This window comes from Falco peregrinus, chromosome 10 (genome assembly GCF_023634155.1).
Source record: "Falco peregrinus isolate bFalPer1 chromosome 10, bFalPer1.pri, whole genome shotgun sequence".
NCBI classification, from domain to species: Eukaryota; Metazoa; Chordata; class Aves; order Falconiformes; family Falconidae; genus Falco; species Falco peregrinus.
The window spans coordinates 29,505,710-29,520,805 of NC_073730.1; the positions used below are offsets into that span (position 1 = coordinate 29,505,710).

General features: G+C 58.9%; 1 protein-coding gene across 2 annotated transcripts in view; it reads right to left on the minus strand.

The window, feature by feature from the left end:
- Positions 1-14,621, minus strand: part of SSBP3 (single stranded DNA binding protein 3) — a 56,052-nt gene extending 41,431 nt beyond the window's left edge. The window contains exons 1-4 of one of the 2 annotated variants that reach the window (XM_055815608.1): positions 14,259-14,621; positions 14,040-14,112; positions 13,795-13,856; positions 13,146-13,230 (exon numbers count right to left, since the gene is read on the minus strand). In XM_055815608.1, coding sequence (XP_055671583.1) covers positions 13,146-13,230; positions 13,795-13,856; positions 14,040-14,112; positions 14,259-14,314 — 276 coding nt within the window. In that variant the 5' untranslated portion in view covers positions 14,315-14,621. The remainder of the gene's footprint in view (positions 1-13,145; positions 13,231-13,794; positions 13,857-14,039; positions 14,113-14,258) is intronic. The other variant, XM_055815607.1, reaches the window with a different exon arrangement.
- Positions 14,622-15,096: the final 475 nt, after the last annotated feature.

Below are 15,096 nucleotides of genomic sequence, written 5' to 3' on the forward strand. Positions count from 1 at the left end.
GGAAAAGGCAGCATGTTGGGAAATGCCAACTTGAGGCTGTTTCCAAGAAAAAGAAAAAAAGAAAAGAGAAGGCAGCTACAGCTGTGGCACCGAAACGCCCAGGTCTCGGTCCATCCATATGTGGGCACGTGCTGGTTGTGCTTGCCTGGCCTCAGGAGCTCAGGGCAGTCTAAAGCTGCTGAAATAATGCTGCCATGCTCCTCCCAAACCCACCCTCTGTCCCCAAAACGCTGGCTGGAGCCCTGCATCTCGCCTCCATCACCTTTTCCAACCCCTGTGGACCTGCGCTGCCCCACTGGTGCCCCAGCAGTTTGTTGCTCCAGCCCCAGCCCCTCGCCCGAGAGCCCCACTGCTGCGTTTCACCCCAACAGAGCAGCACACACCTCAAAATCTGGGTTATGGAAGCACCAAGGAAGAGCATCCCTAGCTCCAGGGGGCCACATGGATTATTCCACCAGGCCACCACAGCGAGCCCTCTGGAAGGAGGGAAGGCAAGGCAGGAAACCATCTCCGCAACCCCGAAGTTGAATAATTATCACCTGGGCTGTGGGAAGCCCTCTCCCCCTCCCCAGCCCACCAGTGCCCGGGGAATGGACCAGGGAGGGGACTGCATCGCTGCACCCCCCACCCCCCCTCGCCCCGGGGGGCTTTGCCGAGGAATGCCGGGGGCGGCAGCGGGGGGAGCAGCCACGGTGGCGGCGCTGGGAAGGGAACCAGCTGGAGAGCCGCAGCCTCATGAAATAATGAAATGCCAAACCAACCCCTGCATCTTCCACAGTCTCTCAGGTCACCTACCAGATTAGGAGGCCTGTTGCTAAGGCAACCATATCTTGCAAGTGCTAGCTGAACTTCCCCATCGTTTTTAACCCTTTAAGGAGCACAAAAAAATAATAAAAAAAAGAAATACGTAAAAAAAAATGGGGGGGGACACAACACAGGGAAAGGTAACACCAACCATGCAAGCCGCGGGAGACCAGCAGAGGCAAAGAGGGGGGTGGCTGGGAAAGGGAAATAAAAGAAAAGGCGCCCCAGCAGCCACCTCCCGCGCGATGCATGCCACGCTGGCTCCCTTCCAGGCAGCTAATAAAATTATTCGGCATCCACGCACGCACGCGAGACCCAGCAAACTTTCGATGCGCCTGGCACAGCAGCGGAGGGGGGTAGGGGGGGTGGGGAAAAGCAATGAAAAGTCAGGTTACGCATATGAAATGGGGGCAAACAAAGCAAAATGGAACTTTTTTCTTTTTAAAAAAAAAAAAATAAATACAAGCCCTCATGGCCTTGCAGACGCTGGGCAAGCCCTGCTGCCACGGCAAGCAGCCGGCAGGCCGGCGCCACACGGGAGGGGACAGATGGCCAGCGCTGCGCCCGGCAGCGACGTCGGGATGGAGGCGATGGGCGCCTGCGGCCACCCCACCAGTTCTGCTGCAACCAAGGGCCAGGAGCATCCGCAACAGGGACACACAGCCTGTGCTCTGCGACGATAAAATAACAATCATAATCAAAAGAAGCCAGCCCCTTCACCAACCCAGGGATCACGTCCCAGCGGGGTGATGGGGACCACAGTCCCCTCCTCTGGGAGGATAAAACCCCATTTTGAATGCACACAAGCAGGGAGCCCCAAATATTGCAGCTTGCTGGGATAATGAGGAGGCCTGCGAGCAATAAGAAAAAGAAAAGGAGCAAGGCGACACACAGGCAGCACAAGAGGGAGGGGAAAAAAAAAAAAAAAGGGAAAAGAAAAAGGAGGGAGGGCAGAAAGAGGCATGGAAACGAGGAGAAAATGTGGAGCGGCATAAATCAGGCGCGCGGGGGGAGCTGGGGAGGCACGGCAGCACGTGCTGCGTTCCAGGCGTGCAGGCAGCGCACGCGGCTGGCTCCTGCCTGGCGGGGCGAGCACCAGGCAGCAAACAGCCCTGTGCCCCAGGGAAAGGGGCTCCCACCCCCCCGGGGGCTAGCTCGGTACAGGGTACCGGCTCTGCCACCCAGCACACCATCGTTCCCCTGTTAGAAAATCTCTTTAGGAAAGAAAATGCCTCCACCGGCACCGTCGCGAAAGATGTTCAATGGCAAAAACCAAGGGGATCCCCCTTTTTCAAGCCCCCTTCCTGCCCTCGGGTCAGGGTGGGGACAGCAATTGGGAAATTCCTGCTGAATTCCCCTGAAATAAGGGGCAGCAAGATGGAAACCTGCTCCCAAAGCCATCTTCTTCCCACCAGCCTGCTCTTAAATCATAATAAAGAGAGGCGTGAGGGTCTGTGCAAACCCAGCCCCACTTTGCTCTGGGGCTGTGCCGAGACAGGTTCGTGGCCGGGCCACCACACCAAAGGGCTGCCAGCCCTGACACCCGGCTCTGGTCCTGCCCTCCAACCTTGCCCCCGCACCCACACCCCTGCACCTTGCCAACTGGCTGGCGGGAGAAACTTAATTAGCCATGTCCATCAACCCCAAACATCTGTAACCAGCAAAATTTACAACCAGAAATAAAGAGGAGTGACCTTCGCGGTGTTGAAAGACAGTTGGGTTCTTGTATTACAACGGCGGGGACAGGCAAAATTCATTATCTCTAATAGCCATCCTTATAACCAGATTAAACACAAAGGCAGCAATTCCATATTCCCTGACCCGCCACCATCCCCAGCCCAAGCGAGGGGAGCTCCCCTCTGCTGCCGCGCTGCTCACAGAAACCCCACTGCCACAAATTCAGCTGATGTTTATGCATGTGGTGATCTCCATCCCTCCTACACAGGAAAGACAACACCCCAGCTCATCCCACCCCACCAGGCTGGGGACACCCAGCTGGGGTCACATCCCTCCCAGTCCTTCTTTGGCCAGTACCAGGGAGATGCTAGGCTGCCCTGCAAGCATCCCAGGGTGGTACCAGCGGTGAGGTGCCCCCACACCAGGGGTGCTGTGGTGGTACCCAGAGCTGTGCTGCAGACGTTTGCCACGGGATCCAAGGGAAAACCACCCGGTTTCCAGCACACAACCGACCAGAGCCCAACCCTCCGCAAATAACCATCGTCATCTCCTGATGCACGGATGTTCCTGAGCACAAGGGCTTTTGTCCTGAAGATGCAGCCAAGGCTTTCACCTCTGGCTGGGAGATGCACGCGGTGCCAATCACAGGCCGGGGAGCCAGCGCCTGTTATTTTCATCAGAGGATGTTCTCTGTGGGGAACTTCAGCTGCCAGCCAGGAGAAACAAGCCACTGGAGGAAACTCGAGCCTCCTAATGGCTTTCTCTTCACCAGCTCCGGCCCTGGCAGCGGCACGAGGGCAGCTCCTTCTCCAGAAGATGAGAACCAGTGGGACCAGCTGGTTTCTCCCGTGTTCAGCAGCAACAAGTCAAACTGCTTGGAAAACACTTAAGGAAGCAGGGGGAAGCTTCAAATGGACCAGGCGGACGGTGCACCGCACTGGAGCAACGGTAAAAGTTAAAATTAATTAGCTGGCAGGATGACAAAGAAGCCATTGTGCAGCACGGTGGAGCAATCCAAGTACAAAGGCTTTATATAAGTCATGTTGAAAACTCCTTGATGACTGCAGGTAAGGACAGACAAGCTGTCAGGACATGCCACAACACCCTGAAGGGCTCCAGGACAAGCAAGCAAATGTGCTTTTAATGATGAAATGAGCCCTGGGAGCCCCAGTCTGGACCTTCTCTCCAGAGGAGACTGGCAGAGGCATGAAGCACCTGGGCGTTATCGGTACTGCGGTGCCCAGGATAACACAAAACCAGCTGCTTTGAGTTTCTCCATGGAAAATTGCACTTCAGCTGGGCTGACAATGCCCATGCACACTGCAGATCAGCGTTTGCTTCCTTGTGAGCTCCCACCTCCATCGGCAACCATACCCACCAAGCACACCCCTGCCAAAAGCCCCCCTGATGAGACCAAGCGTTCCAAAGCGTGGCTGCCCCTGCCTCAAACCAGACCCCAACAGGGTCTTGCAAAACCAGACCAACCTCCTGGTTCATGCCGTGCAGAGAAAGACCCCAACAGCCAATGGGTCTCATCACCCCCAGGCAGACCCAGGTTCTGCTTCCCAGGAGGAGCAGGCACCCTCCCACAGCCACCAGGGACACAGGAGGGGGACAAGCTGTGATGGAGAGCCACCCCAATGCTGCTACTAGCCACAACCCCCCTCACTGCCTTCACCCCCCTGCCCAGCAGGCAGATGGGCAGCAGTAGGGGGGGGGTGGGTTGTGATTTACACCCCACCAGCTGCACAGCTCTCCCACAGAAAGGAGCTGAGAGGGAGGGAAGCACCTCTCCCTCCTCCTCCTCCTCCTCCTCCTCCTCCTCCTCCTCGCTGCAAGCACCGCTCCCAGGCGAGGGGATGTGGGGTCTCAAGCAGCCCCTGCACCCCACAGGCTGCGCATATCCCAGTGGGACACCCCCCAAAAACGGGGGCACCCAGCAAGGGCCAGGCAGAACAGGAAGGCGAGGAGGATGCTCTGCCGGGTTTCAGCAGGGGAGCAGAGCCAAGCACCATGCCGCAGCCTTATCTGCCCACCCCAAGCCAGGGCGCGCTGCGAGGAAGCACCCTGCCCCCTTCCTCACCATGCCCTGCCTTTCTTTCATTTAAAAAAAAAAAAAAAAAGACAAAAAACCACAGGCCCAACAAACCAAGCTCCCAACTCCTCCCCAGCCCCAGTCACTTAGCTGCAAAGCACTGCTTGGGGCAGTAGAGCTGGGGGCTGCTAGCTGCCCACAGGGGTGACACAGGGGCACATCCCCCCTAACAACTGGCAGAAATGAATAAATAAGTGAAGGCAAGGCATGGGGCACCCCCGCTGCAAGCCCATTTTGGAAGGAAGGGGATGCCAGCCAGCCACTCACCTTGGTGGGCACCCATCCGTGCTGGGCCAGGCACCCCAGGTGCGATAGTAACCAAGGTGGTTACCAAGATAGTAACCAAGGTGGGAGCTGGGGCACGGGGGTGGGGGGGGGTGGGCACAGAAGAAAGCCCAGGTCAGGTAGGAGGGACCAGTTCTGGGCTGGCATGGCCACTGGGAATGCTGTGGGATGCCAGCACCCCAGCTGTGCAGGGCAGGTCATGCTCGTCAAGCGAGTCAGAGCCGCTGCAGTGCATCCTATGCTTTGGTTTGTAGCTGAAAAATCCCAATTATAGGTGGGAGCTCAGCCCTGTGAGGCTGTAAAAAGCAGCCCAAAGCCAGGGGAAACGGGAGGGAAACCCCCCCACCCCAGACCCTGCTTGCTCGAGGTGGGCGGGAGGGGTGGCGAGAGCTCATTTTCACTACAAAAAGCTGCCGCACCCCGGGAGGAGAGGCACCAGATCAAATGTTCAAGGGTTGATGCAGAAACATTAAGGAAAAAAAAATTAAAAGAAAATGTTAGCTTAAGACACAGCCAGAGGTCTTCCTTTGGACTTTATCTTGAGGCGGCAGGCTGCAGCAGCGCTGCCTCGCGTGCGGATGGAGAGGCAGACCCTGTAGCTGCCCGCCCAGCCCAGGGAACGTGGAGGTGGAAACCACCTTGCTAAAAGCCACCAGCCGTGGTGGCGATGGCCACGGTGGCAATGGCCATGGTGAAGGAAGAGCAGGGCAACTGGGGGAAGCACTTAACGGCTGGATGTGAAGTGCTGCTCTGCCCTGCTGCCCCAGCCACACACCAAATATACAGGCACATGCATCTGTATCCACATGTGTATCTTAATTCTGTATATTGCATAGATATAATTGCATATATACCCACACGTATGTATTTTTTGCTTAATTCCGATATTAACGGCCTTCATGCACACAGCATTAAACTCGGGCAGGACAGCGGGCATTCCTCCTCCAAAAAAATATACAATTTAAATGCACAAACCTGAGAAAACAGAAGAGCTGGCCTTACCACAGGGGACCCGCACCCCATCCATACCCAAACTTCACCTGACACCCCCCGCCCCCGGGTGCCCTTCTCAGCTCGGCCAGGCACAGGGGAGGGGTTTCACTGCCGCAGGATGCAGGGATGGGAGCAGGGCGGTGGTAGTGGGTGGAGGGGGGGCACCAAGCGTGGGAAGCAGCACCCACAAGCAGCTGCCCCGTATTTTGGAAATCCCCCCCTTGACTGCGCAGCTGTAGCTTTGAACTCAGCTCCTGGCACTTGTGGCCATGAGCCGGAGTTTTGAGAGAAGAAAAAAAAAAACCACTAAAAACCCAAACCAAGGCAGAGGCGAGGTATTTATTTACATGCAAAGAGCTGGTTTTGCTCCCTGCCAGCCCCGAGGAAAGCACTGCTTCTGCGCTGCTGAGCCCGTCAGCCCTGGGTGGGGGTCTCCCCCCAGCGATCTGCAGGGTCAGGACCCAAGAAGGGCAGAAGCTGCTGGGAAATAAGGGGGAAACGTGCCCGTGGGCTGAGCAGAAGCCTCAAGGGGAGTCCCACAACCTGACCCTCAACTGGAATGCTGGTGAGGCGGCCGTGTGATACTCACAGGGATAAATCCCGCTCCATAGTACCCATGGGCAGAGCGGGGTGGACTGCTGGCACCGGCCAGGCTGGGATGCACCAGGGTAGCCAGAGCTGCTCCAGATGCCTCACCGCTCTCCCCCTGCCATCCCCTCTGCTCATAAGGAAAACCAGGACCAAATGCTACTCCAGCTCCCCCCGCACCCCTCTAAAGTATCCCCCATGGGCCAGGGTTTGGCACAGCCGAGTGCCATTTACGTGGTGCCAGCTCTGCCACGGGGCCACCCAGGGTGGAAGAGGAGAAAGAGCCGAAGCCCCCTGCCCTGCTCCCCAGGACCAGCTCTGGCAGCTGTTTCCAATAGATCCAGGGACGGCTTTACAAGAGAAAAAATAGGGAACAAAAGGTAGGAGAAAATCCAAGTTTCCAAGGTAAGGAAGGAAATGATCAGGAGAACAGGAAAGCCTCACTCATACCCAATACACGGCGTCCTGACCTAACAAACCTCCCCGCTGCCCGCTGCACAGGGAGCCCCCCCCGTGCCGGACTGCCGGCCAGCCTCCCTGGCATGGCACGGCACAGCACGGCACGGCAAGGCAGCTCCCGGCCCCTCGCCCTCTTTGTTCCTCTGCAGGGACCCCCGAAAGCAGGGGAGGGCAGGGCTGCGAGCTTTGTGCTCGCCCAAGCCGAGCATCTGCCGGGGGCGGCCGCTCGTGCAGCCCACCGTGCCGCGGGTCCCCTCGCCGGCCTCATCGCGCTCGCCCACGTGGCCGCGGCGCTGCCGGGGCAAACAATGGGATGGCGCGAGCTGCCGAGCGAGCCACGCAAGGCCTTCCTCCTCCTCCCCGCCGCGGGCTTCGCCGGCCGCCGGGAGCTGGCCCCTCTCGAGCACCAGGGTGGGGGGATTGGGAAAAAAAAAAAAATTACAAAAAAGCCCCACAGAAATTAAAAAAAACATAGCACATTCAAACCCGCCTGGCTGCTGCACATGGGTTCGTGCAAGGCGAGGGCATGCTAACCCACGCACACCACGGCAGGCGACGTGGACAGCAGAGCAGGACCGCCCCGGGCAGCACCCAGACACCCACCCCAGCACCCACTTCGTAGGGGGTCCCTGCCCATGGCGCAAACCCCCACCTGCCCTCCTGCTGTCAGCCAGGATTGCAGAAATCCTCCCTCTCCTGCCATCCCACCCCCAGCTTTTCCGGAGAAACCCCTCCCGGATTGGAGCCGGAGAAACTTTGCATCTTCACACCATTTGTTGACACAAAATCCATCCCCTGCCTTACTTTTGCAGAGGCACTCAGGGTGGGGTGGAGGGGGGGAACGTCTGTTTCCATTTGAAACTGTCAAAATTAGCATTCAGTAATTAAAAATCACACCCTTTCTCTTAATAACCTAACCAGCATGATACAATCAGGTTGTGCCAACTCTTTAATCTAATTGACTAATTACAGATTTTAATTTAGTCAGTTACTGAACAACTGTTGACAATTTGTTTTCATTAGGGACAGAACAGGATAAATATTTAGGCTCCCCAGTCAAAGACTAAGACATAAGCTCTGGGCTCTGACCTCCGGTTTCACGCCGGCAGCTTCTCCATCGGCATCACCCGCGGAAAGGTGCCACTCTGAGACGCCCCGGTCCCCCCTCCGAAAGCGGGAAGCGTGGCAGCGGAGGCTCCTCCATCGCCAACAGCTGATCTTGTTTAAAATATAAAATTGAATAATCCAGCTTTGCGTGCCATTCTACCAAAAGCGGGGTTTCAGGGACAGTCAGGCTCACAGGCGGGATGGGCACACCAGTACCCTAAACCCCGGGGGGAAGGCTGAGCCCAGTGCACTGCCAGGACAGGGAATGGCTGTATTTATTTATTTTTTATTTTTTTTTTAAAAGTGATGTGGAGTTTTGCAGCTGCTCCTGGCAGCCTGCCACTCCTGAAGGAAACTCCTCTCTCCGGTTACCTACCGGGGAACCCTGTCCCTGCAGAGCGGAGCTGGATGGAGCCCAGATGGAGCGCGGTCCCGTGTGGAGACGGGACAGAGCTGCACGTGCCGCTGGCTGAGCCCTGTGCCCAGGCCATGCCCATGGGGGCTCCCAGGGACCACACACAGCTCTTCCTAACCCCTGCCTCTGCACTGTGCCAAACCTGCCCCAAAAACACCTGCTCTCCTACACAAGAGGTTTCTAATACACTCGCTGCAAAGGGCACACTGCAGAAGCACTCACAGACCACCACCCCCACTGCAGAAACACCCACGGATCACCACCACCATCACCAATGCAGAAGAACTCATGGACCACCATCACCACAGCAGAAGCACCCACAGACCACCACCACTGCAGAAGCACCTATGGACCACCAATGCCACCACTACTGCAGAAGCACCCATGGACCACCACCACCACACTTGCTGGTCTCACACCCACCCCACACAGCCATGGGCACTTGGAGCATGAGACTCACAGCCTTTGTGGGTCCTGGAGCAAGACAACAGCCTGGCACGGGAGAGGTGACAATCACACCAAACCCCTCATGCATGTAGAACATCTCCCAGGAGGGGTCCCACACAGCCACCTCACCTGCTAAGGTGCCACATCAGCAGGTGGCTATGCAGACCCCAGGGAGCAGAAGATGCCGTGACAACAAGGAGATGCCCCCCAGGGCACCGGTCCAGCAGCCAGCAAGGGTGCAATGGGCAGACCCAGCAGAAAAGGACCACCTCCCATCCCTCATCTCCAAAGTGTGGCTGGGAGGGCACCTACAGCGGGGGCAATGGCTGGGTTTGGGGTTCAAACTCCCGTTTGAAGGCCAAAACCCTTCCAGTCCCTTGGGTTTTACCTCTTCCCCCACTGAGCTGTGCTGCACACTAACACCAGCAAGCCTGGATGCTACGTCTACCCATCTCCAGGGGCTTCAGAAACCTGCTCACCAAGATCTCAATTTAAGGGGAAACGTTTCAAGATGGGGGGTAAAAAAATGGAGGAGCTCTGGTTGTCCCCAACCAGGATGGGAGGACATAAGCCCCAAGCACACCATCTTTTCCCAGACCAGCCACCACCCTTCCAGCAGCAACTGCCCCCGCTGCAGCAGAGCATCGTTCCAAACCCAAGCGAGAAAGAACTGCAGCAGCCTTCCAAAGTTAAAAAAAAAAAATAGTATTCGCATTAATGGCAAGTTGAAGCCACCGCTCCGTAGATCTTACACTGCAAAGAAAACAGTATTTCAAATGCTCCCCAAGTGTGGGTCCTTCTCAGGGGGGAACAGGGGAGGGGGAGGATGAAGTGATGAAGTCAAAGTCTCCAGCAGCCAAAGGCTATCCTGGTTTTTCCCTCCTGCACACTGATGCCCTGAGCTGGCTGTGCAGGCAGAGCAATACCACAAAAAGTATGTAGCAACAGTCAACTAGATTTAAGTTCATTTTCTGTAGCTCGAGGCCAAAATCGACTGAAGTGGTTCTGGTGATCAAGTTTTCTGCAATTCCCCTTTCTATGTATTAGCTCTTTGACAGAAATTCACTGCGGTATTTAAACTGGCAGTCATCACCGCTAACTCAAATTGTATTGGCTTTCATGGCGTTGAAATGCTCAACTGCGACCAGCCATCGGCCAATTCCCAGATAACGCGGCGGCTGAAATCCCCTGTCATGCCGAGCGATCCCGTTGCAAGCTTGCGGGCTCTGGGAGCGCTCCGTAGTGCCGGTGCACTTGCCACAGGGCTCTGCCCAGCAGAGCAGCCCAAACCAACGGCTATGGGCCGAGTTTCAGGGGATAACGGGCGTGCGTGGTGCTGTTAACTCAGATAAACTCTTTTGATACAGGTGGGAGAGGCTGACTAATAACCCTTGGACCAGCACAGCTTGTTAGGTGTGTTAACAAGCAGTGCCGGAGATGGGAAGAAAGAGAAGTGCTGCCTTCCTCCTGCCTGCGCCAGGTGAATCCGTGCTCCCACCACCCCTCTCCCGACAAGCACCTTCCTACCAAGTCCCAGCAGACTTTTGTCCCAGCTTAGGAGAAAAACCTTGGGGAAAAGGTAAAAAGCAATATTCCTAAGCTGCCCCAAGAGCCCACGGCTTTCAAGAGTTTCCCCCACACAAGAAGGGTGGGATTTCTCTTTTTTTTCTTTTCCCTTGCTTTTCCCTCGTTTCGAGTTAAACATTAAAAAACAGAGGGGGAAACTGGCAGTTTGTTCCACTGCTCCTAATAGTTTTCAAACTGTTACACTGGGAGATGAAGTGGAAGCGATACAGCATGCAAATCCCCCCGTTAGCATCCCGCCAACGAGGCACTCCGCTCACTCTCCTAAAGACGCAACTCCTGGGCGAGCACCCCTCCGGCACTGGCTACGGGAGGGCAGTGTGCCAAGCCCCAGCTGGCCCAGCACCACCGCACTGCTCCCCGAGCATCCCTCTGTTTTGTCCTTGGAGCAGCACAGTAAATACATTGTCCTTGGGTAAATATACCAGATTTGGGGCGAACACTGAGCTGGCCGCACCGAGGTTGCCCATTGTTGGCCAAGTATAAATACGATGCTCTACCAGTCTGGGGCAAGACTTGTATCGGGATATTTTTAGCCACAACTACTGTACGAAGCGATTCATGACTCACTGCACCAGCCCCGTTCAGGGTTCATACTCCGTTCTAGATGCCATGTGCCACTGATGGGTTGTTGGGTTTGGTGCTCGATAAAAACCTGCATTCCAGCCCCAGCACCCATTGGCGAGGCTGGCCACCGCGCTCACCGGTACTGGCAGCCCGCTCCAACACAGAGGCTGGCAAGAAATAAGGCACTATTCACACTCCTCCAGCTATCATTCGGTTCTTTGGTCAATATTTGAGTTCTGGCCGGGTAGGTCCCTCGCCCTGTAAAGTACACGCCGTGCCAGGAAAACACGTTTCCCGTACCGGGAACACATGGAAAGGGACTGTGCCGTGAGCATCTGTCACCAGCCATGCCGGGGAGGAGAAGCACAACGCCTGTTTCGAGGCCAAAACACACCCAGGGAAACCAAACCAGTGCCACCAAGCCGAGGCACAGGGGAATGAAAATCTTCTTACGAGTTTTTGTGGTAAAACCCAAAAGGTAAAAGCACTTGGGGCTGTTACAAAACTGCATTACACCGAGAATTAAAAACAATCAGGGTTGTGTCTATTTACTGTAAGCTTAAAGCAACGTGTATTAAAGAAGTTTATGCGAATCATCTAATGCACTCAGGCCTATTGTTAGAATTATTACCAAGCTAAAAAAAAGATTATTTTCTCTAAATACACTAAATCCTCAGACACGATAAGGAGACTGTTGTGAATGGAGCATTACCATGTCTTGGTTGCTAATGTCATCTTCACCTGTGGCTCTGCTGCCCAAAGATCTACCTTTGCCTTGCTCCCGGTGAGCCTGCTTCCCAACCGGGCTCCAAAAAAGCCAGAATTTGGCCCAGAACGCCCAGGAAGCAAGCAGCCGCCCGCGCCGAGCCCGGCACTGGTGGGTGTACCGCCGGCTGTCAGCTCTGACCCTCGGTTCAGGAGTTCATCATCTTAATCCGCCCCAGTAAAAACAAGCGATGCAGAGAACGGCCACCGGGAGGGACAGACAGAGGGACAACCCACCTAGCAAACACCCAGACCCATTCCCCTCCACCCCAGCGGGACGGGCATCCTTCCACCCCGGGCATTGAGGAGAGGTGGCTCAGCAGCCAACCGAGGCTCTCTAGAAGCCCGGTGCTGCCCGCGCCCCAGGGTGACCGCTGCGTCCAGCGCCAGCATGCAGGAGCACTGCCGAGGTCGCCGAGACGCTCGCCTGGCGCTGCTCGCTGGCAAAGCCTCGCGCATCCCAACCCAGGCATGTCGAGGCAACGAGAAACTCGGGAAGAGAGGAAAAATGGTTTCCATACCATAGGCTCCCCGGAGCAGACAAAACCAGCTCCTGCTACAGGGTTTGAACTCACTTGACTGGGGTCCAAGCCCACAGCCAGGTGACTAATCCTTTGATGCAAATTCCTCCCAACGCTGCGGATGCAGGGGACACATGTGGGACGGGAGCGGGCAGCCCACCCGTTGCCCACCAGACCGCGCACCCTCACCAAGAGGTGTCTTTTTGGAGGCACCTCAGCCCCGGCATCCTGCCCTGCAAGCCTCATCCCAGCGTCATGCTAACACCTCTGCAAAGAACAACCCGAAATCCTGACAGACGAGATGCACACCATCAGCCCTTGGCTGCAACACCACCCTCAAGGAGCAAACACCTCCACCTCTCTGGTCTCCAGGGAGGCCTCAGACAACCAAGGAAGCCCCCAGCCGTGCCAAAGGCAGGGAGACATGAATCGGGGCATCCAGGGGAATCCCCCCAGCTCCTCCCCAACTGCAACCCAACCCCTGCCCACCCTGCGAGGAGCCCTCAGCATGAAGTATCTCACCATTGATCCTCTAGTCAAGCTTTGTTGTCCATCACTATGCAAAACTGCCTAATTCTACCAGTAGCCTGAATGCCTTTAAGTGCTTAAGATAAGTATCTCAGCTCATTTACATAATTGCGACATTATGAAATACTGTTCAGTCAAATCAGAACGTTGTTGGTTAAAAAAAAAAAAACCAAGAAAACACCCCCCCAAAAAAACGAACAACCCAACACCCATGGTTTTGCCAGTCGGGGAGGTTGGCTCCCAGTGCGCTGGAGGAGCCCGAGCTCCCCAACACCGTAATTACCGCGAGGATTAGAAACTTGTTACTCACGTAGTCATGAAAGGCTTTCGCTTCACTCGAATGTTCACAAGTGTCTCGCCTTTCGGGAGCTGCGCAGTAAAGGTCCCAAAACACGCTGCGTGGCGGAGAAAGTCAAGAGAGGCGGCAGTTACTCATCCGGGCGGGCGCCCCGGGCCGGGGGTCAGCGGAGGTGAGAGCATCCCACCCCCGGCGCCACGACTGGGGGGACCGTGGCCGGCCCCAGCGCGCATCCCAGCTCCGCACCACCGGGATCTTGGGAAGCGCCCGCCGGGGCACTGGGCCCCCGCGGCGGGTGATGCTGGGGTGTTTGAAGAGGTAAAAGTAGCGTTTAAGGGGTAACGACCCTGGCACCTCGGGGGCTCCACCGGGCAGCGTGGCCGCCCCAAGGGCCCTGCCACAGCTGCGCCCCCCCCCCCCGCCGCCGCGGGGCCCCCGCCGCGCCTCGGCACCCCGGGGGCGGCCCGGGGCTCGGCCGGCGGCTGCTGACTCACGCCGGCACCGGGGCTTCACCCCGTGGGGGCCCCACGCTCCACCGGGGCGACACCCTCCCCCCCCCGCCCGCCTCTGCCGGGGGCGGGGGGCTGCCGGGCAGCCTGGCCGCTCCCACCCGCGACGGGGCAACCGCGGGGCGCTCCCCCCCGCCCCCCCCCGCACTTACCACCACCAGGAGTGCAGAAAGCCGGGGGGCTCGCCCAGCGTGATGTTCTTCTCCCACCGGATCTGCGGGCGAGAGGAAGGCGGGGGTGTGCGGGGGGGGGGTAGGGGGGGGTGGGGGGTGGTCACGAGTGGGCGTGGGCCCCCACGCGCGGCGACCCCCCCGGCGCCGCCGCCGCCCCGCGCAAGATGGAGGGCGGGCGTGCGTGCGGCGGCGCACAAAGGGCGCGGGGGGGCGGCGGGGCTCACCTCGGACAGGAAGGTCTGCGCCGACTTCTGGGCGCCGACGTGCAGCAGGTACTCGTAGACGTACAGCGCCAGCCTGCAACAGCCGAGCGGCGGGTCGGCGGCGGCGGCGGCGGGGGGGAAGGAGGAGGAGCCCCCCCTCGCTCGCCCGCCCGCCCGCCCCGCACAAAGCCGCCCCACCGCCGCCCCGCTCCCCCCCGCGCCTCCCGCCGCGGCGCTTACTTCTCCCGCGCCTGCCCGTCCGAGGGCACCGCCGAGCCCTTCCCTTTGGCGAACATGGTCCGCGCCGAGGAGGGGGGCGGCCGCAGCCGCCGCCGGGAGCCGCTGTGCCCGCCGCCGAGGAAGCGCCGGGGGCTGTCAGAGCGCCGGCCGCCGCCGCGCCCCCATCGCCCCGCGCCCGCCGCCGCTCGCTGCGCCCGCCGCGCCGCTGGCCGCGTACCCGAACGTGGCCGCGCCGGGCACCGCCCCCCCCCCGCCGACGGGCGCTCGCTGCCGCCAATCACCAGCGAGCGGGGGCGGGGCCGACCCGCGGCACGCCCTCCTCCGGAGGCGGCGGGCGGCCTCCCGCGGCGGGGAAGGAGGGAGGGCGAGCGGCGCCGCGCGGTCCTAGCGTCCCCCCCCGGCTCGGCCCGCCGGCGGCACAGCCTCCTCGGCGCGCTGCCGCGCCGTGGTCCTTTAAGGCTCCGGGCCGCGGCGCGCAGCGCCCGCTGATTGGCCGGCGCCGCGGAGACCTCGGAAGGGGGGCCTTGAAACTGCCCGCCGGGCGGCTGAGGGGAGGGGGGAGCGTGTCGGTGCGCCCGGGTGGGTGCTGCCTCTGGTCGCGGCGCCGGGCGGGACCCGCCGGGGCCGGGCCCTTCCACTGCCTCCGGCCCGGCCCCCGCCTTCCACCGGCCCGGCCCCGGCGGGTCCCGCCCGGCGCCGCGCACCCCAGCCCCGCGCTGCGGGCGGCTGCCTGGGGGCGGGCGGCCTGGCTTCGAGAGCGCCGAGGGGAGCCCGCGGCCGGCCTTCCCCGGCCGCCAGCTTCAGCGCCTTCGAGTCACGGGGCGAGGCCGGCGGTGGG